Source organism: Myotis lucifugus, unplaced genomic scaffold (assembly GCF_000147115.1).
Source record: "Myotis lucifugus unplaced genomic scaffold, Myoluc2.0 scaffold_26, whole genome shotgun sequence".
Taxonomy (NCBI): domain Eukaryota; kingdom Metazoa; phylum Chordata; class Mammalia; order Chiroptera; family Vespertilionidae; genus Myotis; species Myotis lucifugus.
The window spans coordinates 2,864,334-2,890,667 of record NW_005871074.1 but is presented as its reverse complement, the minus strand read 5'-3'; the positions used below and the strand labels follow the sequence as shown (position 1 = coordinate 2,890,667).

General features: G+C 37.0%; 1 protein-coding gene across 1 annotated transcript in view; it reads left to right on the top strand.

Moving 5' to 3' along the window:
- Positions 1-2,408: 2,408 nt before the first annotated feature.
- The window catches only part of TEX15 (testis expressed 15, meiosis and synapsis associated), a 69,364-nt gene continuing 45,438 nt past the window's right edge, over positions 2,409-26,334 (top strand). Inside the window, exons 1-3 of the mRNA XM_023751820.1 lie at positions 2,409-2,431; positions 15,132-15,282; positions 25,205-25,370. Of these exons, the coding sequence (XP_023607588.1) occupies positions 15,144-15,282; positions 25,205-25,370 (305 nt within the window). The 5' untranslated portion in view covers positions 2,409-2,431; positions 15,132-15,143. The remainder of the gene's footprint in view (positions 2,432-15,131; positions 15,283-25,204; positions 25,371-26,334) is intronic.

Sequence of the window (26,334 nt, the reverse complement as noted above, 5' to 3'; positions counted from 1 at the left end):
AAGATTTCTTATATTGTAACATTAGTTGAATATTTTCAACCATGCCCAGACAAATACACACATCCCTCTACAGATTAAATTCAGAATTACTATCTGGATAGGCTCTAGAAAATAAAAATAAAGTGCATTGACAGGTTTAGTTTTTCTTTTTATGGAATATTTCCCACAAAATTGTGGAAAGGCTTACCAAATCAGTATCTTCTGTTAAAACCTCTCATTGGTGTTGCCCTGTAATTTAATTATCCCCATACTCATATTATTTTCTCCTATTCCAGAGGTTTTGTTTGCCACAGTTTTCCTATTCCAGAAAACCTGTAACACCCTGTGAAAGTGTCTTTGTGTTAACATCCTCCCATGAATAATTTTAATGATCAAATTAAAAGACAGTTTGTCACTTTTATGTCCTCATACATATGTTTTTCTTATACATGCCATTTTTGTTAATTTACAACTTTTTAATCAGGTCCTCATTTTAATGTACTGACTTAAAAATTACCTTTAACTTACTATAATTATAAAAGACATGCAAATGCCACTAATCAATTTCCAAATGTACATGTTACCCATATAATTATTACTAAATATTTTACACTAGTATTGATATTTTTAGTGAATAGCAGCTCACATCATGGGAATTTGTGAGGAATATAGACCATCACTTCAAATTGCTCAGAATTCCTAGTTCCAAAATTATTTGATATTTTATTATATGCCCATCTTTCATCTTTATTATCCTTAAATTTCATGAGTATAATTACCCTAATTTTTTTAATATTCTCTACTTTTATTTCTTTGGGTCTCTTGGGCAATGACAGCTCATTAAAGCACTTCAGTAAAAATAAGCACATAATATATTAGTAAAGCATGAGATGTTCTTTTGTTTTAAAATGTGTAGTAATTTTCTTTTTTTAAATGGATCTACAATGTCTATTTTAAATTTCTTTTTTATTTTATTTTATTTTTTTAATGCTTAACTTAAAGAAAAGAAAGAATCTAGAATTTGGAGGCAGTCTCAAATTTTGCTGGATTTTCACTAATAAAAAAAATACCTTTTCTTAAAGAATGTGTAGCATTTAAAGGATGGATTAGTACCATGTAGCTATTACCATGAAATCAGTATTATTGTGATGTTTTAGTATTATCCTGAAATCAAGTCATAAACATGAAGCTCATTACAGCCAGTCATTAAGATTTGGACTAATTATAAGCTGTTATTGTTTCCATGGTACATACAATCAGAGTTAGGATTTAAATGCCTCTAAAAAGAAACTTAAGGACTGTTTGAGATGGTATAGTGGTTTAGAATCCAGACATCGAGTTTGGATGGGTAAAACAATTTAGCAGTTGGATAACCTTAGGCAAGTTTCTTAAGCTTTCTGAGTCTCAATGTTTTCTCATCTGAAAAATAGGAATAATACTACCAGTCAGTGAAGATTAAATGAGATACTGTATATAAATTACCTACACAGTACATAGCATGTATCATAACTATATACAGTACAGTGACTATTAATTAAAATTCTGGTATAAAACTAACAGTTATGAAGTGTATAGTGTGTTGGGGGTTTTTTGTTTGTTTGTTTTTTGCAATATATAAAAACCCAAGAGTAAGTTCATCTGTGTCACAATGTCATTTTCTCTATTAGATGGCTGCATAAAAGTGGTGAGCTGATTCTGAATAGCAAAGGAGAGATTGTGCTAAAGGGAGGAGAAAGAGAAGGACTTAATGACAAAAGAGTGAGAGAGCCCAGTCAACCTATGAACCAGGAGGTCATGGTTCGATTCCTGGTCAAGGCACATGCCCAGATTGTGGACTCCATCCCCAGTACGGGGCGTGCAGGAGGCAGCCAATCAGTGTTTGTCTCTCATCATTGATGTTTTTATCTCTCCCTCTCTCTTCCTCTTTGAAATCAATAAAAATGCATATTTTAAAAAGAGTGAGAGTAGAATAGAATATAAGGGTACGAGAGAGAAGACACTAGGACATGCAGAAAACAGACCCCTCCCTCCCTGAAAATGAAAAAGGAGTAAAAAGGAAGCAGAAATCAGGAGAAAAGATGAACAGAGAGGACAGTAAAGAGATTTTTCTGAGCTCTGGCTGGTGTGCTCAGTTGGTTGGAGCATCATTCAGTGCACCAGAAGGTCATGGGTTTGATTTCTGGTCAGGGCACATGCCTGCGTTGGGGATTCAATCACCAGTCAGGGTGCATTTGGAGGCAACTAATTGATGTATCTCTCTCACATTGATGTTTTTCTCTCACTCCATTTCTCCCTCCCTAAAATAAGTTTTTAAAAATTTAAGAGATTTTTCTGACCATAATTCTCTACAAATCCTTGCATTTTTCTTTTTTATAGATACTCTTTTGTCACTTTCCACGTATGGACTGAGTCCTGATCGTAATCATATGATGGTAGATTTCATTGAAGAGTGGTAAGTATTTCAAATAATGGCTTTGTTTCTATTACTTATGTTACTGTGTTGATTTATTTCAACCCACTTTAGGTAAACACTTCTATTTTACAATTGATGTATAAAATAACGGCATTTTAAAAAGATGCATAAAGAATGTGTATATATTTTTTGTACATTGGAATACTTTTCAAGTATGTACATATTCTTTGCAGTATATATTTATTGGGTACTTATTTTATAAGGAACTATGGTTGGTATAGAAGATAGAAAAATTGTGTAAATTATAGTCCAGTGGAGAACATTGGCCCATATAAAATTCACCTTAATTTAGCATAAGTATTGAATCTTTGAATATCCTGTTTGGAAAGTCAGGCCAATATAAAAATATTGCTTAGAACATTGGTAGTATTCAAAATTTTGAATTACTTTTTGAACCAGTACATAATCAGGAAAAGAAACAGCATGGGGATATAAAGTACTGCATAGGGAATATAATAAAATATATTGTAATAACTATGGTGTCAAGGGGGTACTAGACTTATCAGGGGGATCTCTGTAAGTTATGTAAATGTCTAACCACATTTTTGTACATCTGAAACTAATACGATATTGAACTTCAACTGTAATTGAAAAATTTTTAATTAAAAAATATGCAGAGCACCAAAAAAGGAAACAAATTGAAAAAAAGAAACTTAGTTATAGTGTAGCCAAATTTTTGCATATTTAACCAAAAGTAGTATTATGGAATTGCCATTTGACCCAGTGATCCCACTTCTAGGAATATATCCTAAGAATCCTTAAACACCAGTCAGAAAGACTATAAGCACCTCTATGTTCATAGCAGTGCCGTTTACAATAGCTAAGATCTGGAAACAGCCCAAGTGCCCATCAGTAGATGAGAGGATAAAAAAGATGTTATACATTTACACAATGGAATTCTATGCAACTGTAAAAAAGAAGGATTTCTTACTCTTTGAGGCCTGGAGAGTATTATGCTAAGCGAAATAAGCCAGTCAGAGAAAGACAAGTATCACATGATCTCACTCATATGTGGAATCTAATGAACAAAATAAACTGATGAACAAATAGATCCAGAGGCATGGAAGCATGGAACAGACTAACAGATCTCAGAGGGAAGGGGGAGTGCAGGAAGAGATTAACCAAAGAACTTACGTGCATATATGAATAACCCATGGACACAGAAAATAGTGCAGTGAAAGCATGGGGGAGGGGATGGGAGTGGAGTAGAGGGAGTTAATGGCAGGGGGAGGGGGGCGGGGGAGACGGGCATCTGTAATACTTTCAATAAAGATAAATTTTTAAAAAATATTTATTGAGCACCTACTATGTAAAAAAAATAGTATTGCCACATTGGTCACCCTTGTATTAATCAAATGGGTTTTAAATTATATTTGGTTGATTCTAAAAATAAAACATCTCAGAGGATGCAAATTGACCAAGTGTTGACATTTAAAAAAAAAAAGGTCCCATAGTCATAGACAGAGTACCTAGGCAAATAAGTTTACTAAGTAGTTTGAAAGTTAGGGAAGGAATCTGGGCTATTTACCCTATGAAGCTATCAAATTTTTATGGCACCATCCCAGCCTGAGTGGCTCAGTTAGTTGAGTGTCATCCCTGAGGGTTGCCAGTTGCATTTCGGGTCAGGGCCTCATGCCTGGGTTGCTGGTTTGATCCCTAATCAGGGAGTGGGGAGGGGCGGGGGGGGGGGAACAGCTGATTAATGTTTCTCACGTCGATGTTTTTCTCTCTCTCCCCCTCTCCCTCTCTCTCCCTTCCTCTCTCTAAACATGACCTCAGGTGAGGACTTAAAAAAAAAATTTATGGCATCACCTTGCATACAGTATAAAATACCTAGTATAAGCCTGTATAGGACCACAGAGAAAATATAAATAAATGGAGCCTGAAAATGGTAGAGAGAGAAGGCTAGGTATTGAAGGAGGCAAACATTTTTTAGTTTACAGTATAACTTTCAGCCTTACTGAAAAGCGATAAGAATAAAGCTTAGGGACAGACATTTAGTGGCAGAATCAGGATAAGAAACCCATGTCTTTGATTTCTTGTATAGTCATTTCTCTATTATAAAACTTAAATTTTCTTTTTCAAACCAGTTTTATAAAGACAAATTGGAAGGAAAGTGAGAAGTTGAATTGTTAAGTCATAAGAATATTAGTTATTTATCTTTAGCCAGGTTGCCCTGAGCTATTTATAACAAGGCCTGAGAATTTAGATTCCCTACCACCACCCCACCCCCACCAGTGAACTCAGAAGGGGTCTGGAAACTTTGGCTAGAAATAAATGATAAAGATTTATTAAAGGGTTTAGGGTTTGCAAACTAAAAACACTACTAGGCAATAACCAGAGTGTTTCAAAGAAGGAAGAAAAGCTGAATTCTTACAGTCAAGAGTACATTCTTGCACAGCATCAGTCCTGAATTCTTACCCTCTGCATTGGAGATGGTAATCCTCTAAAATTTAGAGTCTAAATGACTGGCAGTCTGGGTAATGGGTGTCAGGTGGTCTGGATACGGGAACAGAACTGGAAAGTTCAAAAGTTTAAGTTCCCAGGCTAGTTAACACAAGAATAGGATCATCTCCTCATGCCTCAATCTACTTGATGTTAGTCATTTAGCAGCCTGACTATAGTGACTCCATTTTATTTTTTCACTTTATTTGTTCTCTAACGTGGCTGGACCAATTTATATGATCACCAGAATTGTGTATGAGAGTTCTGGTTGCTCGGCACCTTTACAGCATTTGGTATTGTCAGACTTAATATTTGCTGACCTGAGAGGTATGGGGAAAAACACATCATTATGGTTTTAGCTTTTGTTCTCTAATAGAGCATTTTTTTCATACATTTATTGAAATTGGCTATATGTGCTTTTTCTTCTCTTGAGCATCTTTTCAGGTCTTTTGTCCATTGTTCTTACTGGGATGTGGATTGATTCATTTGGAATTTATTTTGGTATAAGGAGGAAAATAGAGATACAGCTTTGTGTTTTTGTTTTCAAATTGGCTAGGCATTTGTTTCAATACCATAGATTCCCCACTAATTTGAAATATTAATATTAGCATCTTCAAAATCCTATGGAGTATTTTTGCTCTTTCCCTGACTATGGTGTTCCATTGTTTATTTTTGTGTCAATGACATAGTTTTAAGTTAAAAACTTAAAACTTTTTTATTAACAGACCTGAATTTAATTCAGTAGCAACGTACCCAGCTAATTATAATTGCTGGAACTATTAAGTAAAATTGTCTCCAATTATTCCCTCAGATTTTCCTTTATCATTCTGATTCTTCTTCCATATGACCTTTAGTATTATTTTTGTCAACTGAAAATTGAATCAACTTTGGAGACTTAATGTCAGAAGATTTTGCAATCATAATAGTAAGTACTTCTCAAAAATAAAGTATGCGTGTTCTCCTTTTGGGCAGTTCTCTATGATCCTCAACAGTTTTTCAGATGTCTACCTACCAACCCAGGCTATTTCTTACATTTATTCTTAGGTATTTTATATTTCCTGTTGCTATAATAAATGGAGTCTTTTCATTTTTTAAGAGGTTTTAAATTTACAAAGACAAATAATGGAAAGGTAATAAAGATATAAACTGATAAATTGCTCTCCTTCTCATTCCTAAATCACCACATGTTCCTTTCTCTATAGGCAACTAAAGCTATTGAGTTCTTTCCAAGATGATTTATACACATTTAATAAAAAACTCTTATACTTATATTTTTATTTTTCATACACAATAAAAAATTCAAGCACATATGGAAATAGAATGCTGTAATGAACCCTCATCAAGCTTCATTTATAAACTGGATAATTTTTAAGCAAAACCTGATGCCACATTGTTAGCTCTCCCTCTCCATGCACAGGTGTGTGTTCGGTGTGAGTGTATAAAGTAAACTGTATTAATTTCAAATCAACTTCATTGAGAATGAAGCCTAGGGAATAAATGAAAGATATGAATTAGGGGTTAAGATATTTGAAGAATAAAGGTAGAAGTTCTAACATATATAACTAAAAGTGTTATTCTAAGGAAATAGAACCATATTCAAAGGTAAAGTTGCTGAGAATTGCATATAACTATCAAAGATAATCAAACCTTAGATATAAGTTCATCAGGCCCTAACCGGTTTGGCTCAGTGGCTAGAGCACCGGCCCATGGACTGAAGGGTCCCAGGTTCCATTCTGGTCAAGGGCATATACCTTGGTTGCGGGCACATCCCCAGTAGAGGGTGTGCAGGAGGCAGCTAATCGATGTTTCTTCTCATCGATGTTTCTAACTCTCTATCCCTCTCCCTTCCTCTCTGTAAAAAATCAATAAAAATATTTTAAAAAGAAAAAAAAAAGAAGTCCATCAGATAATTAAACTACAACATCGTGATGAAAATGCAGACCATCAGAGACAAAAAAAGATTTTAAAAGCTGCTAGAGAAAAAGATTGCTTATAAATTAATGCCAATAATATGTAGGTGATTTTTAATAGGAGAAGTGGATGGCAGTAAATAGTGGGATAATATCTTTAAAGTGCTGAGAGAGAAAACAGCCAGTATAGAATTTATTCCCAGGAAATTTTAACCTGATACATTATGTTCACACACAAAATAATAGAATTTATCATTCAGTTGTAAAATAATTAAAACATTCTCTTTAAAATGAAGGAAAAGACCAAGATGACTGTCATTAACACTTATAAAGTCAGCCCTCCATATCTGTGAGTTCCACATTTCCAGATTTAACCATCCATGGATCAAAAGTATTAGGAAAAGCCCAGCCAGTGTGGCTCATGGATTGAGCATCAACCCAGAAAACAAGAGGTCATTGGTTCCATTCCCCATCAGTACACATACCTGGGTTGTAGGCTCAATCCCCAGTAGGGGTCATGCAGGAGGCAGCCAATTCATGATGTTTTTCTGTCATCATGTTTCTATCTCTCTATTTCTCTCCCTTCCTCTCTCTCTAAAAAGCAATAAAAACAAATTTATATATATATACACACACATTCGGAAAAAAGTTACGTTGTTGTTTATGTGTGCTCTGAAGTTAGGCCTAAGATAGTGTGTCTATACTGAACATGTTCAGACTTCTCTTTTCTCATCATTATTCCCTAAACAATCTACTTATATAAAAACCATAGGTGGTGGTCATCAGGACCTGGGTCTGGCTGGTGACCAACCAGAAGGCAGTCAGTCCTGCAGGGGTTGTCTTGGCAACGGCTGCGACCTCCCCCGAGCTGTTTCTGGGAGCTGTTTCTTGTAAGGGCAGGGTTTGAGGCAGGAACCTGCCCGGAGCTGTTTCCAGCAAGGGCAGGGTTTGAGGCAGGATCCCGCCCTCGGAGCGTGGTTCCCTGGGAGTGTGCTGCACCAGCACAGCCAGGGGTGAACCTGAGTGGGGGCGGCTGAAAGGCTTAGAAAAGACAGACAAGAGAATGAAAGCCGGGTCTCAGTGGGACGCTGCTTCTCTGAGAGACAGCGACCACGCCCACAGCCATGCCTTTATTTTATAGCAGATGCTACAAGGCAAAGTAAGGGAGTGACCAAGTTGTTTACAACATTCTCCTGGGTTTCAATCCTACTCAACTACATGCACCTGAACTCTATCAAGCCTACATCACTCAGGCATGTGGGGCCACATGTTTGGACCATAGGTTCAAGCTTACAACTACAGCTGTTGGCTATAATTGTGCTGGGAGGGCCCTGCCCTCCAAGCTGGGACTTGCAGGTGGCAATGAGAGGACTGTGCCCTCTCATCAGTACAAGGCTTGAACCTGTCCAAAACACTGTAGGGACTCCCCACAATAAAGTTTTAATTCTGTTTCTTTGTTACTAATGTTGTGGCCTCACCCCATAACAAAGAAACAATTTCTGGAGGATGAGGCCCAGGAATCAGGATTTTAAAAAGATTCCCAGGTGATTGTAATGTGCAGCCAAGAATTGAAAGTGGGTGCAATCATCATGCTATTGAGAAATCTCAATAGTAAATGGGATCTTTGTAATGGTACCAGATTTATTATCAAAAGATTACAACCTAACATTATCCAAACTGAAGTATTAACAGGATCTGCAGAGGGAGAGGCTGTTCTGATTCCAAGAATTAATTTGTCCCCATCTGACACTGGCCTCCCATTTAAATTGATTCGACGACAGTTTCCCGTGATGCCAGCATTTGTGATGACTCTTAAGAAATCACAAGGACAAACATATTCCTACCTGAACCCGTTTTTGCACATGGTCAGTTATATGTTGCTTTCTCTCAAGTTTGAAGGGCATGTGATGTTACAGTTAAAGTTCTAAGTACTTCATCACAAGGGAAATTAGTCAAGCACTCTGAAAGTGTTTTCACTCTTAATGTGGTATACAGGGAGATATTAGAATAAGTTTAATCACTTTATCAGTCATTGTTTGCATCACTGTTGTTTTTATATCATGTTTTTGTTGTTTTCATATCATGTTTTTGTTGTTTTCATATCATGTTTTTGTCATTTTTATATCATGCCTCTGTTGTTATATCCTTTTGTTCCTGTTTATTTATTAATAAATTTATATATTATTTTCATATACATTTTACTAATTTCCTTTCATCTCTCACATTTCTATTATAGAGAAAGGGCAAATAGCAATATTAAAATATCTCTGCTAATTAATTCCCTTTTTAAAAATATATATTTTATTGATTTTTTACAGAGAGGAAGGGAGAGGGATAGAGAGTTAGAAACATCGATGAGAGAGAAACATCGATCAGCTGCCTCCTGCACACTCCCCACCGGGAATGTGCCCGCAACCAAGGTACATGCCCTTGACCAGAATCGAACCTGGGACCCTTGAGTCCGCAGGCCAGTGCTCTATCCACTGAGCCAAACCAGTTAGGGGCAATTAATTCTCTTTTAATGTGCACGGGCTACTAGTACAGTATAACAGTGATTTATATAGCATTTACTTTGTATTATAGGTAACCTAGAGATGATTGAAAATATATGGGAGATGTGCATAGGTATATGCAATACAATGTCATTTTATGTAAAAGACTTGAGCATCTACAGATTTGGGTATAAGCAGGGGTCTAGACCCAATCCACACACTTACTGGAGGACAACTGTATTTGACAGATTTGACATGTATTAGAATTCCTAGGCAGCACAGTAATGCAAGCACAAGAAATAAATGAAGTAAAAAAAAATACAAAGGAAGAAATAAAACTAAGTCATTATTATCTGGCTCTGAATTCCAGATTCAGCACTTCCTACATTTGTACCCTTGGGCACATTATTTAACTTCCTGCACTTCCTTTTCTAATTTAAAATAAGGGTGTCTCATAGGGATATTATGAGGATTAAATTGATCAATATATATCTAACTCACTTAGATAAGGGGTACCTAGTAAGTGTTAGTGCTAAATGTTAGCCATTATTATCATTATCATTATCCTCAACACCATTTTAAACATAATAGCAGTGAATCAAAATGTACCTTTTAAAGATACCATGTAGTAATTGAAAAATTATAAAGTACCTTAGAATAAATACTTTAAGATGTGTAAAACCCTCATGGGGAAAAATATAAACCTTTACTGAAAGATACTAATGACATGAATAAATGGAGAGATATACTATATTCACAGATAGGAATACTAAATAGCAATGTCATTTCTTCCAAAATTTCTCAGTAGAGTCAATGATATTCCAATTAAAACCTAAATAAGATTTCTTATTAGACAAGCTTATTTTAAAACTAGAGGCCCAGTGCACTAAATTCATGCACTGGTAGGGTCCCTAGCAGCTGCTGGCTGGGTACTCCCTCCCTTCCCTCAGCTACCTGCCACTGCCAGGGCCTCCCTCCCTTCCCCGCGGCTGGCCCTGCCCCCTGGTCAAACTCCCGGATGAACTCTGGGTTGAGGGGACAATTTCCATACTACGCTTTTATTATATAGGATGTGTGTGTAAGAGCAAAGATGCTTTGAGAGAACAAGATTTGTCTTTTCTTTTGATTATTCCCAGACATATATCAAGATTTATTTATAGTATGGTATTAATACAGGGATGCATAAAAACACCACAACCAATAAAACAGAATAGAGAACCTAGAATTCATGCATCTATGGAAAATTGATTTATGTCAGAGATAGTACTATAGATAAACGGGGCAAGAAAAGCTTGATATGCACATGGAAAAATTGAATCCTTCTTACTCACCTTAGACAAAAATGAATTTCAGGCAGACTAAAGACTTAAAGGTGAATGGCTATACTATAAAACTTTTAGAAAATAATATGGGGATTGTCTTTATGACCTTTGGGAAAATTATTTCTTAAAGTTGAACAAAGCAAAAAAGAAAGTACAAAAAGTAAAGGAAAACTTCGTAATTCTGACTACATTAAAATTAAATATTTCTGTTCAAAAAAAGTGAAAAGACAAGTTTAAAACATGGGGGAATTATTTGCAGCATGTGTAATAGGTGAAGAGTTAGTATCTCAAAAAGATTTCTTGCAAATACATAGAATAAACAGCCTCATAGAAAGGTGAGTAAAACACTTAAACAGGCATTTCACAGATATGAAAACACAAATGGCCGATAAATATACTCAGTAGATGACCAATGACATTAAAATCAGAGAAATGCAGAATAACCACAATAAGATATTATTTGCACCTAATAGATTGGCAAAAATTAAAGTCTGCCAATATCAAGTGTCAATCAGGATGTAGAGCAAATGGAACTCTCATACACTATTGATGATATTATAAAGATTCATTATAATAAAAGATTGAGAAGTTAGACTACACAAAAAGTAAAGTTCTGCTATGAGAGGGAAATGCCATAAATAAAACTAAGAGACAAAACTATTGGAACATTTATGACAAATTAAAAACTACTTTCTATATAGAGTCCTTACAAATCATTAAAAGACCATCTTGTAAGCCAAAAATGGAGGAAAAGGAACAATTGATTCACAAAAAAAAGTAAATGAGATGACTCAGTCTAGACTAATAGTGAAAGAAATGCAAATTAAACCCACCAGGTTCTATTTTTATTCCTTGCAAAGATAAAATAATGAGTTTTTTTATTATTTTCTTATATAAGTGAAAAAATAATTATAACAGTAATAAAGGCCAGTTAAAGAAAGATGAGTTATCAAAAGACTAAGAAAGTACTACTTGAGAAGTGGCTGTAAAGTCAGGATTATGAAGTCACAAAACTCAGGAAGAGCTGATTGGTCGAGTATCAAATGTAGAGAGGCCAACTAAGTTCTAAACCAGAAATGTACTAATGTGAGAGAGAGACTGTTGTGGACATGGATGACTGAAGATTGTTGTTTAGGTAGAGTAGTGATGGTGGAAATTAAATATGACCCTGGCAGGTTTTGTTTATTTTGTTTTTTAAATTATCAGGTTTGAGCCTATGTAAATGCTGTTGAGCAGGATAGAGAGAAGCTAAGTGGGTAGGGATGAAATTCAGAATATAGTGTAGAGATAATTGCAACAGCGGGAGTGTAGGAGGAGAAATCCCTGAAATGGATATCATGAGACCTACATTTATTGTTTCAACTCTGTGACACTTAGTTGCTTCATCTATAGCAGGAGTTGGCAAAGTTTCTGTAAAAGGCTAGGTAGAAAATATTTTAATCTTTGTGGGCCATAATGTCTATGTCACATTTATTCAGTTTTACTCTTTATAATAGAAAGCATCCATAGACAGTAGATAAATGAATAGGTCTGTCTGTGTTCCATTAACTATGGACCCTTGAATATTATGTAATTTTTAGGTGACATTAAATATTATTCCTGATTTTTTTTACAATCACTTATCTTGTGGGCCCTACAAAAATAGGTAGGGGGCTGGATTTGGGCCAACCCCTGATTTGTCCAATAAAAATGTGGACTAAAATATATATACATAAAATAAATATACACTTAGTGGGCTTAATCTCACTAAGTGTATATTTAGTTTATCATATGTATGATCTGATTTACCCTTTGGTTTATTAGAAGTAATCTTAGTCTCAAGTATTTAGAACTCTCAAGAACTCAGAATTTATGTGTTTGTGACTAAAGTTCCAAGGACATTATTTACTCATCATTTATTCTTCAGGAACTTTCCTGAGGTTACTAGAAGAGGAATGATTTTTGTCATATCTGCATACCATAATTACAAAAATATTTTAGTAATTTAATTTAATAATAGACTTATTTTTCACTTAAGTATATTTGGGGATGGAAAATAAATGGAAAGTCAGTATTATATGGCACAAATAAAAGGTAATACTAAATACAAGGTAAAACATAACAGTATTATTTGCCAGGAAATCCTGAAACTGAGGCATTGTTTCTTTTTGTTCAAAAGAGAGAGAGCACATTTTTAGAGATGTTAAAGGTAAGTTAACAAGCTGATTAATGGAAATGTTTGAAAGAGGACTGAAAAAAACTTTCTCTATAATGCTTCATGTATCTACAGTCATCCTAAGTTGCCTTATATTAGAAAACCTTTTCATAACTGATAGTAGTTAAGTCTTATTAATAGGACTCTTAAGTTCAGTGGAAATACCAAGTACTGTTTTGTTTTTATTTCTATTTACAATGTACTCTTATTAAAGATGCTTATAGTAACTAGGTAAAAATTTTGCAGGTTAATTTAGTAATCTCTAATCTATTACCAAAAGTCTCAAGTATTCAGGTCTTTAGTTTTTAATGATAGACTTAGGAATCTCAGTACAAATATTCTTTTGAAATAGACTTTGAGAGTATAAAGTCTTTCAACTTCGCTATTTGACATAAAAGGGATTTATTCCTTTGCCACTAATTAGTCTCTGAATAATGCACACAGAGTAATCACTGTACAGGAAGTTAGTGACTTCTCCAAGTTTAATTTGGTTTGCAGGGCTAGAGTTAGAACCAACCGCACTTGCCTTCTCACCTAGTTAACTTTACAATACTGTGCTTCTTGACAAACTATAACTTGATTCCATAGTATAGGCTTCAGAGTTACACTAATGGTTAATTGTGTGTAGTTAACTGTGACCAGGTTCTGTATCCATGTGAGATACTTGATTCTATTATTAGCCTCAGAGAAGTTCGGTATTTCGCCTAATATTATAACCTGATTTTTTATTTTATTTTTTTTGCCTTTCTAAGTAAAATTTATTCTTAATCTATCTATAGTATTTAGGTCTAAACTTTCTTTTACAAGCTGGGACACTCTCTCACTCCTAGAAGTTCCTAAGCCATTTTTCTTTTCCCATTAGCTTTTTAGTTCCTTTATACTTTTTATTTCTTCTGCCATTGTGAGCACCTCTCACATACTGTTAAAAGGAAGCAGTGATAGTGTGTGTCCTTGTTTTATTCTTAACTTGAGGTAGTGTTTCTGAACAAATTAAGTGAATTCCTTAAGTCTTTATTACTATTAGAGAAACATTTTATTAAAAACCATACATCTGAAATAATTCACCTTTACTGAAAATATAATTTAATTGTATTTAAAAGCAATATTAAAGATTGTTACAGCATGTAGCTCTTCAAGTAAAGTATTTTCAACTGATGATTGTATACCTTTGTGTGCGGTAGGCATAGATCATGATTAGTTGAAGAGTTTTTTGTCATATAAGTCATTTTAATAAATTATTCTCCCTCTTTCCCCTTATAAAACTACCAGGTGACTATGACCGTCTTGGTAGCTCTCTCTGAAGCTGGTAGATTTTTAAGTATATTCTTATTAAAAGTCAGCACCACAAGAGTCTATCAATGTGACTCGATGAAAGACTGATTTTCTTCTCTTCCTAGAGATGTCTATTTCTGTTCTGATCCACAATTGATTGGGATAGTGCAAGCTCACCTTTCATAAAGGGAGGAGGAGGGTGGATTAGGGGGAAAATCCTTCATGAACTTTCAGTAAAATCTTATCCTTTGTGATCCTTCTGTGGAATTTTGACAGCTCTTACTTTGGATTGTGATGTAATGTTTGAGCTAAGCAGCTGATAGATATCAGGAGGCCCATGAACTAACTAGCTTATGAAATGGTATGAAAAATACATGTTCACACATAACATGGTGGGCTCCATAGCTTTCCTTTGATATCCAATATGAATTCTACTTGAAAGGTTAAGAATCGAATTAAGTGAATTCCTTAAGTGAATTCATTGTGGGGAAGGAGAGAGAGGGTTTGGGGAAAGAAGTGAGGAGGGAAGCAAAGGAATTTGTTACTAGTTTGACAATATATGATGTCTTAAACCATTTGTAGAGTGATACTTAGGAACAACAGTCATTGAGTAACTGTTTTAGGCCATCACTTGTGTTAGCCATCTAATAATTGGTTTACAACTTTCATAAGTTCTTCCAAAGCCAGAGATTCTGATTTAGAGATTATTGTCTATTCACAGAGGTAAAAAATGTAAGAAGTAGAGGATTTAGCAAGAAATTTTACCAAATGTTAGTAAAAAAAAATGGTGTTTTGTAGTTATTAAGCTTTCAGTAACACAGAGGCTTTTTATTACCCAATTACAATTACATGAGTTACAAGAGAAAAGTCTATTAGAAACTACAAAATAAATGTTTAACCTGGCAAATTCAGATTGAAACCTATTATCAGTGTGTCCAAGAATATAGCTTTATTTAATTCCATATAAGAGCTTTTAAATGATTTTACTGCCATTGCCTCACATATGTATTGACTTTTTGCTTAATAACTTTGGGTTGATTTTAGGCCACCAAAAAAATGGAAATGAACGAGATTGCTAAACACAAGACACTGTGGAAAATGAACTCAGCCAGTGAATCTTTATTGATTACTGGTGTAGAAGACAATCCTTTGAAGAAATTTACCATTCCCAAGATTAGGAGGGCAGCTGGGAAAGGTAATAATATTTCTATGAAAGATGGGTTTATTTCATAACTATTACTGCATTTCTCTGCTTCTTAGTTTATGTTTATCTTCTATTTTGACTATAAAATTAGCTTAAATCAGGCCTCTAGTGCCTTAAACACACATGTACACAAAATGGAATAGACATGTTTCCTGTCCCTCCTACTAAGTACACCTAAAAATGCTGGACATCATAAATAAAACAAACATAAGAAGACTTCAAAAGGTGAAGAGAAGATGACAAACTGTCTAGGGACCCTGAGACTCAAGGAATGACATAGCAGTAAGTTCTCTGGATTTTCTTTTTATTTCCTCCATGTTTCAGATGGTATGCACACAACTCAGGAATGCCAATTGTCACAGACCCAAAAAGTCCCAAGAAAAGTTTGTTCTCTGTTGTCAAGGACTGGGAAAGGGACATCCTAGGAAGGTAGAAGCCTATTTGACAATAAACACCCTACTCCTGCAAAGTACTAGGGGGCGGGGGAAGCTTAGCCCCTATACCTTTGTCAGCAAAGGTAAGTAGAGGCATAAACTTCCACCTATGTCTGTCCCCTTTGTGGCAGTAACAAGTTCTCCTCTCTGCCATCCCCTGCCCTTACAGTGTCAGTGGATTTCTACCCTGCCCTGTGGTGATGAATCGCTCCTCACTGGGACTAGAGTCCGTGAAGACCAAGTAGGGAACTTAGAAATCTATTACACCCACCAACAACAAGGCAACTGTCTGCCTCCAACAGTGTCAGTGGAAGCTGAGTAAAAAAGTGGACTTCTAAAACTTTGTCATGTTAACAGGGCATCCCCCCAGGGCATCAGTGGAGACAATTTGGAAAGCCAGGACTTGAACCCTGCCTGATCGTGAAGATTCAGCACCCTCCACTTTCCCTATTGGCACACTTTATTCTACCAGTTCAGTTTTAGTAGAGGCTTGTTAAAATAAGATTAAATGTAATCCAGAGTCTCTTGACAATACTAAAATGACCAAAATGTAATTTTTTTAATCCTCACCCCGGGATATGTTTATTGATTATTTAGAGAGAGGAAGGGAGAGAGAAACATTGATTTGAGAAACATCATTGGTTGCCCCTTGTATGTGCCCCAACTGGGAACCAAACCCACAACCTAGGTATGTGTCCTGACCAGGAATCGAACACCGTGACCTGGTGTACGGGATGATGCTCCAACTGAGTCACACTGGCCAGGGCCAAAATGTAATTTAAAAATTACTTATCTTATCACCACCCAGGAAAATCTCAACTTGAATGAGAAAAGATCATCAACAGAGGCCAGCAATGATGAAACAAATATTTGAATTATCTGACACAACTTTTAAAGCAGCCATCATAATTATGTTTCAACAAGCAAGTATAAACACTCTTGAAGCAAATTTAAAAAATAGAAAATCAGTGAAGAAATGGAAAATGTAATAAGGAACCAAGTATAAGTTTGGAACTGAAAAATACAATAATTTATATAAAAACTTATTTGCATGAGGTCCAGAGAAAAATTGCAAAGACATTGGAAAGAATCAGCAAATTTGAATATATAGCAATAGGAATTATCCAGCCTAAACAACATAGAGAATATGGAAAAATTTAACATCAATAGGGAGCTGTAGAATAATAATAAAAGATCTAATATCTTTATCTTTGGAGTCGCAGAAGTAGAAGAGAAACACTGGGGAGCTGAAAAAATATTTGAAGAAATATTGGCTGAAAATATCCCAAATTTGGCAAAAGGCATAAAACTACATTCAGAAAGATGAATAAACCCTAAACAGGATAAACCCAAAGAAGTCCATGTCAAGGTGCATCATAATCAAACTTCTGAAAACTAAGTACAGAAAAAAATCTTGAAACTTAGGAGAAACCACATATTATCTATAGGAGAAAAATTATTTGACTGACAGTAGATTTCTCATTAGAAGTTATGGAGCCCAGAGGAAATGGCTCAACATTTTTCAAGTGCAGGAATAAAAACTCAACCCAGCATTTTGTACCCAGCAAAAAATATCCTTCAGGAGTAGAAGGGAAATAGACATTCTCTGAAAAAGTAAAACTGAGAATTTTTCATCAGCAGATCCATCCTAAAAGAATGGTTAAACAAAGTTCTCTAAACAGAAAATGACAAAAGAAAGAAACTTTGAACATTAAGAACAAAGGGAGAACAATAGAAAGAATAAAAATATAAAGAAATATAGTAGACTAGAGTCCTGATGCACAAAATTCATGCAAGGGGCTTGACCCTCACAGCCGCGGCAGCTGCCTTTGTCCCTCGCAGCCTTGGCCCTCGAAGCCCTGGCTTCATGCGGAAGGACGTCTGGAAGGTTGGCTGTCCGGTCTAAATTAACATATTATGCTTTTATTATTATAGATCATTCTCCTCTTGAGGTTTCTTTTTTTTTAAAATATATTTTATTGATTTCAGAGAGGAAGGGGGAGAGAGATAGAAACATTAACGATGAGAGAGGATCATTGATCAGCTGCCTTCTGCACACCCCACAATGGGGATTGAGCCCGCAAACCAGGCATGTGCCTTTGACCAGGAATCGAGCCATGACCTCCTGGTTCATAAGTCTATGCTCAACCACTGAGCCTTGCCAGCCAGGCTCTTCTTGAGGTTTTTTATTATGTTTGACATTTGGATAAAAAATTATAACATTTTCTGACATTCTCAGTGAATATAGAGGAAGTATTTAAGACAATTATGAAGCAAGATGTTACCATTAGAGGAAACTGGATAAATGGGCTAATAGGATCTTTCTTCACTATATATTGCAACTTCATGTGAATCAGAATTATAACTTTTTAATAAAAATGGAATTTTAAAATGTTCAAGTAACCCACAGGAATGCAGGAAAATGAAATACAGAATTAAATAGCTGAGAGAAAAATAAACAGTTAAGTGGCAGGTTTAAGCCTTAACATATTAATTATATTAAATGTAAATTATCTAAATACACTAAAAACAGAGGTTGACACAGTGGATTAAAAAAAATGTGAACCGAAGGGTGAGCAGCTGAACTGGGTAACATACAGCCCGAATAAGCAGAGGATATTCAGCTGGGAGACAGTTTGCAGCCAGGAAAGGGGGAGAACTCCCGGAGAAAGGGGACGGTTGGAGACTGCGGCTGGAATCTCTCCCAGAGCGCCAGCTCAGCCGCGGAGACCGCACCATCTTGAGTGGCTGTTATTGGAAGCATATACATCCAAAGACCCAGCATCCAGAGATCGGTTGCTAACCCGGAACCACCGGATCTGGGACAGTGCGACTACATGGAGCCCTGCTTCTTCTCATAGAAAGGTCAGATTTCACCTGAAGCAGAGAGAGAACTACATAACCAAACACCTGGAGAAGAGAGATCATGGGGAGACCAAGAACCAGCCCGCATATGAAAGAAAAACAGGCATCAACAGAAAAGGAAGTAAACGAAATGGAGGCAACGGAGGCAAGCAACCTGTCAGAGAAAGAATTCAGAGAAATGGTCATAAGGTGGATGAAAAGAATGAAAGACAAATTCAACAGTATGTGTAAGAACCAAGAGGAAATGAAGAAAAACCAAGAAGAAATGAAAAATGACATCACTGCTATAAAGAACACAATAGAAAGCATCAACAGTAGACTAGAAGAAGCAGAAGACCGCATCAGTGAGCTAGAAGACAAGGTAGGAAAAAATACCCAAGCAGAGCAGCTTCTAGAAAAAATAAAATAAAAAGCAGGAGGAGAGCCTAAGAGAACTCTGGGACAACATGAAGCGAAACAACATCCTCATAATAGGGGTGTCAGAAGGAGAGGAAACTGAGGAAGGAATAGAAAACCTATTTGAAAAAATAATGACAGAAAACTTCCCTGATATAGGGAAGAAAAAACTCACACAAATCCAAGAAGCTCACAGAGCCCCAAACAAAATGAACCCCAAAAGACCGACACCAAGGAACATTATAATTAAATTGGCAAACACCAACGATAAAGCAAGAATCTTAAAAGCAGCCAGAGAGAGACAGAAAGTCACCTGCAAAGGAGCCCCCATCAGACTAGCGACTGATTTCTCAACAGAAACACATCAGGCAAGAAGGGAAGGGAATGAAATATATAAAGTCATGCAAAGGAAGGGTCTGAATCCAAGAATACTGTACCCAGCAAGGCTATCAATCAAAATTGAGGGTGAAATCAGGTGCTTCACAGACAAAAAAGGACTTCAGGAGTTTATTACCACCAAACCAGCAATGCAAGAAATGCTAACGGGTCTGCTGTAAAAAGAAAAAATAGGAAACAAAGAAGGAACACAGGGGTAAAGAATAAAAATGGCGACTAACAAGTATCTATCAATAATAACTTTAAATGTAAATGGATTAAATGCCCCAATCAAAAGACATAGGGTAACTGAGTGGATAAGAAAACATGACCCATATATCTGCTGTCTACAGGAAACCCACCTCAGAAAAAAAGACGCACACAGACTGATGGTGAAGGGGTGGAAAAAGGTTTTTCAGGTGAATGGAAATGGAAAAAAAAGCCGGGGTAGCAATACTTATATCTGACAAATTAGATCTCAAATTGAAGGACAAAAAAAGAGATAAAGAAGGCCATTTCATAATACTAAAGGGAGCAATCCAACCAGAAGAAATAACTCTGGTAAATATATACGTACCCAATATAGGAGCACCCAAATACATAAGAAATCTTCTGGAGGAGATCAAGGGAGAGATTGTCAGCAATACAATCATAGTAGGGGACTTCAACACCCCATTATCACCATTGGACAAATCCTCTAAACAAAAAATTAGCAAAGAAACATCAATCCTAAATGACTCACTAGATCAGATGGAATTAATTGACATCTTCAGAACATTTCACCCCAAAGCCACAGAATATACATTCTTCTCAAGTGCACATGGGTCATTTTCAAAGATAGACCATATATTGGGTCACAGACAAAGTCTCTTCAAATTCAAGAAAATTGAAATCTCATCAAGCATCTTCTCAGATCACAATGGCATAAAACTGGAAATCAACTACAATAAAAACAATCCAAAAAAATCAAACACATGGAGACTAAATAGCGCGCTATTAAACAATGACTGGGTTACCAAAGAGATCAAAGAAGAAATAAAAAACATCATGGCAACAAATGACGATGAAAACACAACAATCCAAAACCTATGGGACACAACGAAAGCAGTCTTGAGAGGGAAGTTAATAGCTCTACAAGCCTACTGCAAGAAACAAGAAACAATGAGAATAAATCACCTAACCCTACAAATCAAAGAGTTAGAAAGAGAGCAACAAGAAAAGCCCAGTGTAAGCAGAAGGAAGGAAATAATAAAGATCAGAGCAGAGTTAAACGACATAGAGACCAAAAAAAAAAAAATACAAAAGATGAACAAAACCAAGAGCTTGTTCTTTGAAAGGATAAACAAGATTGATGAACCTCTAGCCAGGCTCACCAAGAAACAAAGAGAGAGGACCCAAATAAACAAAATCAGAAATGAAAGAGGAGAAATAACAACAGACCCCACAGAAATACAAAGGATTGTTAGAAAATACTATGAACAACTCTACTCCAACAAACTAGACAACCTGGAGGAAATGGACATATTCCTAGAAAAATACAACCTTCCAAAACTTAATCAGGAAGAATCTAAAAATCTCAATAGGCCAATAACTATGGAAGAAATTGAAGCAGTCATCAAAAAGCTCCCAGCAAACAAAAGCCCAAGGCCAGACGGCTTCACAGGGGAGTTTTACCAAACATTCAAGGAAGAACTAAAACTTATCCTCCTCAGACTATTCCAAAAAATTCAAGAGGAAGGAACACTTCCAAGCTCGTTCTATGAAGCCAGCATCACCCTAATTCCAAAACCAGATAAAGACAACACAATGAAAGAGAATTACAGGACAATATTCCTCATGAACATAGATGCCAAAATACTCAACAAAATCCTAGCAAATCGGATCCAGCAGTACATCAGAAAGATCATACACCATGACCAAGTTGGATTTATCCCAGGGATGCAAGGATGGTACAATATCCGCAAATCAATAAACGTAATACATCACATAAACAAATTGAGAGATAAAAACCACATAGTCATATCAATTGATGCTGAAAAGCATTTGACAAAATCCAACACCCTTTCTTGATAAAAACTCTCAGCAAGATAGGAATAGAAGGATCATACCTCAACATAATAAAAGCCATATATGACAAACCCACAGCCAACATCATAATCAATGGGCAAAAACTAAAACCATTCCCCCTAAGAACAGGAACAAGACAGGGATGCCCACTCTCACCACTCCTGTTCAACATAGTACTGGAAGTACTAGCCGTTGCGATCAGACAAGAAGAAGAAATAAAAGACATCCAAATTGGAAAAGAAGAAGTAAAACTGTCCTTATTTGCAGATGACATGATACTGTACATAGAGAACCCTAAAGACTCCATCAAAAAATTATTAGACTTAATAAATGAATTTGACAATGTAGCAGGATACAAAATTAATACCAAGAAATCTATGGCATTTCTTTACACCAATAGTGAACTTACAGAAAGTGAGACTAAAAAAGCAATCCCATTTACCATCGCATCAAAAAAATTAAGATACCTAGGAATAAACTTAACTAAGGAGGTAAAAGACTTATATGCGAAAAACTACAGGACACTGAAAAAAGAGATAGAGGAAGACATACACAGATGGAAGAACATACCATGTTCATGGATTGGTAGAATCAACATCATCAAAATGTCCATACTACCCAAAGCAATCCATAGATTCAATGCAATCCCCATTAAATTACCAATGGCATATTTCACAGATCTAGAATGAGCGTTCCAAAAATTCATCTGGAATAAAGAAAGACCTCGAATAGCTGCAGCAATCCTGAGAAAGAAGAACAAAGTAGGTGGGATCTCAATACCAGATATCAAACTGTATTACAAAGCCACTGTACTTAAAACAGCTTGGTACTGGCACAAGAACAGACATATAGATCAATGGAATAGAATAGAGAACCCAGAAATCAACCCAAACCACTATGCCCAATTAATATTTGACAAAGGAGGCAAGAGCATACAATGGAGTCAAGACAGTATCTTCAATAAATGGTGTTGGGAAAATTGGACAGATACATGCAAAAGGATGAAACTAGACCACCAAGTCACACCATACACAAAAATAAACTCAAAATGGATAAAAGACTTAAACATAAGACGGGAAACCATAAAAATATTAGAGGAATCCACAGGCATCGAAATCTCAAACATATGCCGAAGAAATTTCTTCTCTGATAATGCTCCTAGGGCAGCCGTGGGCAAACTATGGCCCGCGGGCCGGATCCGGCCCGTTTGAAATGAATAAAACTAAAAAAAAAAAAGACTGTACCCTTTTATGTAATGATGTTTACTTTGAATTTATATTAGTTCACACAAACACTCCATCCATGCTTTTGTTCCGGCCCTCTGGTCCAGTTTAAGAACCCATTGTGGCCCTTGAGTCAAAAAGTTTGCCCACCCCTGTCCTAGGGCAATGGAAACTAAAGAGAAAATAAACAAATGGGACTACATCAAAATAAAAAGCTTTTGCACAGCAAAGGAAACCATCAACAAAACAACAAGAAGACCCACTGCATGGGAGAACATATTTGCCAATGATATCACTGATAAGGGTTTAATCTCCAACATTTAAAGGGAACTCATGAAACTTAACAATAGAAAGATAAACAATCCAATCAAAAAATGGGCAACAGACCTAGATAGACACTTTTCGAAAGAGGACATACAGAAGGCCGAAAGACATACGAAAACATGCTCAAAGTCACTAATTATACTAGAGATGCAAATCAAAACGACATTGCGGTATCATCTCACACCTGTCAGAATGGCTATCATCAACAAATCAACAAACAACAAGTGCTGGAGAGGATGTGGAGAAAAAGGAACCCTTCTGCACTGCTGGTGGGAATGCAGACTGGTGCAGCCACTGTGGAGAACAGTATGGAGCTTCCTCAAAAAACTAAAAATGGAACTCCCATTTGACACAGTGATCCCACTTCTAGGAATATATCCCAAGAAGCCAGAAACACCAATCAGAAAGGATATATGCACTCTTATGTTCAAAGCAGCACAATTCACCATAGCTAAGATTTGGAAACAGCCTAAGTGCCCATCAACAGATGAGTGGATTAGAAAACTGTGGTACATCTACACAATGGAATACTACACTGCGGTAAAAAAGAAGGAACTCTTGCCTTTTGCAACAGCATGGATGGAACTGGAGGGCATTATGCTAAGTGAAATAAGCCAGTCAGAGAAAGATAAATACCTCATGATTTCACTCATTTGTGGAATATAGAGAACAACATAGACTGATGAACAGGGACAGATCCAAAGACAGAGAAACAGCGATCAGACTATCAATCCCCAGAGGGAAAGTAGGGGAGGGAGGGGGCAAGGGGAAGAGATCAACCAAAGGACTTGTATGCATGCATATAAGCCAAACCAATGGTCATGGACAACAGGGTGATGAGAGCATGGGTGGGGAGGGGGAAGTGGGATTTAATGGGGGGGATGAGGACACATTTGTAATACCTTAACTAATAAAGAATTTTTAAAAAAATGTGAACCAACTATATACTATCAAATCCATTTCACATACAGTGCTACAGTTTGGTTGAAAATAAATACATGGAGAAATAAAGGCTTGCAGCCAATCAAAATAAAGCAGGACTGGCTATATTAATATCAAATCAAATAAACTTCAGAGGGACAAAAATGATCAGGGAAAAGATATTGCATAATAATGAAAGGGTCACAGCACTAATAATAACAATCCTAAATGTGTATTCACCAAACAACAGAGCTTCAAAATACATGAAGCAAAATTGATAGAACTGAAAGGAGAAAGGGACAAATCGAGAATGATAAAGACTTTAGCTTTCCTCTCTCAACAATTGATAGAACTACTTATACAGAAAATCAGCAAAGACATAGAACTAAATAGTGTCAGCCAACAGGATCTAATTGACATTTTTACATTACCCAACAACAGAATAGACATTTTTTTTAAGCTGCCATTTGATACTCAGGATAGTACGATGGGCCATGAAACATATTTTAACACATTTAAAGGAATTGAAGTCATACATATTTGTTCTCTGACCACATGCAAACTTGAAATTAATGTTTCCAAGCACATGGAAAGTAAACAGCATATCTCTAAATATTCATGAGATTTCGAGAGAAAATAAAAATAACAAACTGAATAAAAATGAAAATGCAACATATCAAAATTTGAGGGACAGAGCATTGCTCACAAATTTATAGCACTAAATACTTATATTAGAGAATAGGAAGGTAATCTAAGCTTCTACCTTAAGAAATTAGAAAAAGAATCTATAATAATAATAAAAGCATAATATACAAATCGACCAAACAGCAGAATGTGACCACGCTATGACACACTGGCGCCAGGCCAGCCAAGGTGGGTGCAATGCGATTGGTCAGGAGGGCCCGCTATCGCCCCACAATAGCCCCACAGAGGGAGGCCCAGGCTACCGGCCAGCGGGGCGATCGATCAAGGGGAAGGGGGGAAGTGACAGCAGACATGGGCAGCGCCAGGCCAAGACGGTTGTGGGCGGGGGGCAGGGCCAGCTGCCAGCAGCTGGTAGCCGGGGGAAGCCCAAGTCCCAAGTGCCAGCAGCTGGAGGGAAGCCCTGGTGCTGGCAGCCAGGGGAAGGAAGGCCTACCCTTGCACAAATTTTGTGCATCAGGCCTCTAGTAACATGATAAACCCAAAACAAACAGAAGAAAGGAAAAATCTCAAGTATTTGATTATTTTGGGAATTAGATATACAATTGTCATTGTACAAGGATGTAATTTTAAACACAAACCACTTGCCCTTTTCTTTATCTTTAGTTTACTTGTCATCTTGTTTCACCAATACTAGAGAGTATAGTTTCATACAGGACACTCTTAACCAGTGCCGGCTTGATATAAGGTGTGATCTACAGTCATCATGGCAATTTGGGGATACAAAACTGGTTCATAATAAAGATCTGGAAAACAGTTTTACTTCTAAGAGGTAAGTTACTATGACCTAAAGAAGTTTGAGGTTTCGTTTTGTTGGTTTTTACTATAAAGTCTTCTATGAATTTGTTATTTCTACTATTTGAAATTTGATAAATATTACTAAGAAAATAAGTACAGATTTTGTTTATTCATTATTTTGTTGCCTTCTTACAGACTTTTGTGATAGTCAAAAGCTAAATATGAGACTTGATTAGTTTTATACGTTAACTAGAGGCCCGGTGCACGATATTCGTGCACCAGGGGTCCCTCAGCCTGGCCTGTGCCCTCTCACAATCCGGGACCCCTCAGGGAATATCTGCCTGCCAGCTTAGCGGGAGCGGGCAAACATCCCCTGAGGGCTCCTGAGCACTGTCACTGCACTCGCCAGCCATGAGCCCGGCTTCTGGCTGAGCAGTGCTTCCCTTGTGGGTACACACTGACCACCAGCGGGGGAAGCTCCTGTGTTGATCCTCTGCCCCCTGGTGGTCAGTGCACATTATAGCGACCGGGTCTTTCTGCTATTTGGTCTATTTGCATATTAGCCTTTTATTATATAAGACTAGAAGCCCGGTGCACAAAAATTTGTGCACTCGGGGGGCCGGGGGGTCCCTCAGCCCGGCCTGTGCCCTCTCGCAGTCTGGGACCCCTCGGGAGATAACGACCTGCTGGCTTAGGCCTGCTCCCAGGTGGCAGAGGGCAGGCCCAATCCCTAGGTGCAGCCCCTGGTCAGGCTCAGAGCAGGGCCGATTGGGGAGTTGGGGCGCCGCCCCTCAGTCACGCTCAGGGTAGGGCCGATCGGGAGGTTGCGATGCCACCTCCCTGTCACACTCAAGGCAGGGTTGATGGGGAAGGTTGCAGCGCCACCCCCTGTCACGCACAGAGCAGGGCCAATGCGCGCCACCCCCAGTCACGCACACCCCCTGTCACACATAGAGCAGGGCCCATCAGGGGGTTGGGGAGCTCCCCCCTGTCACACA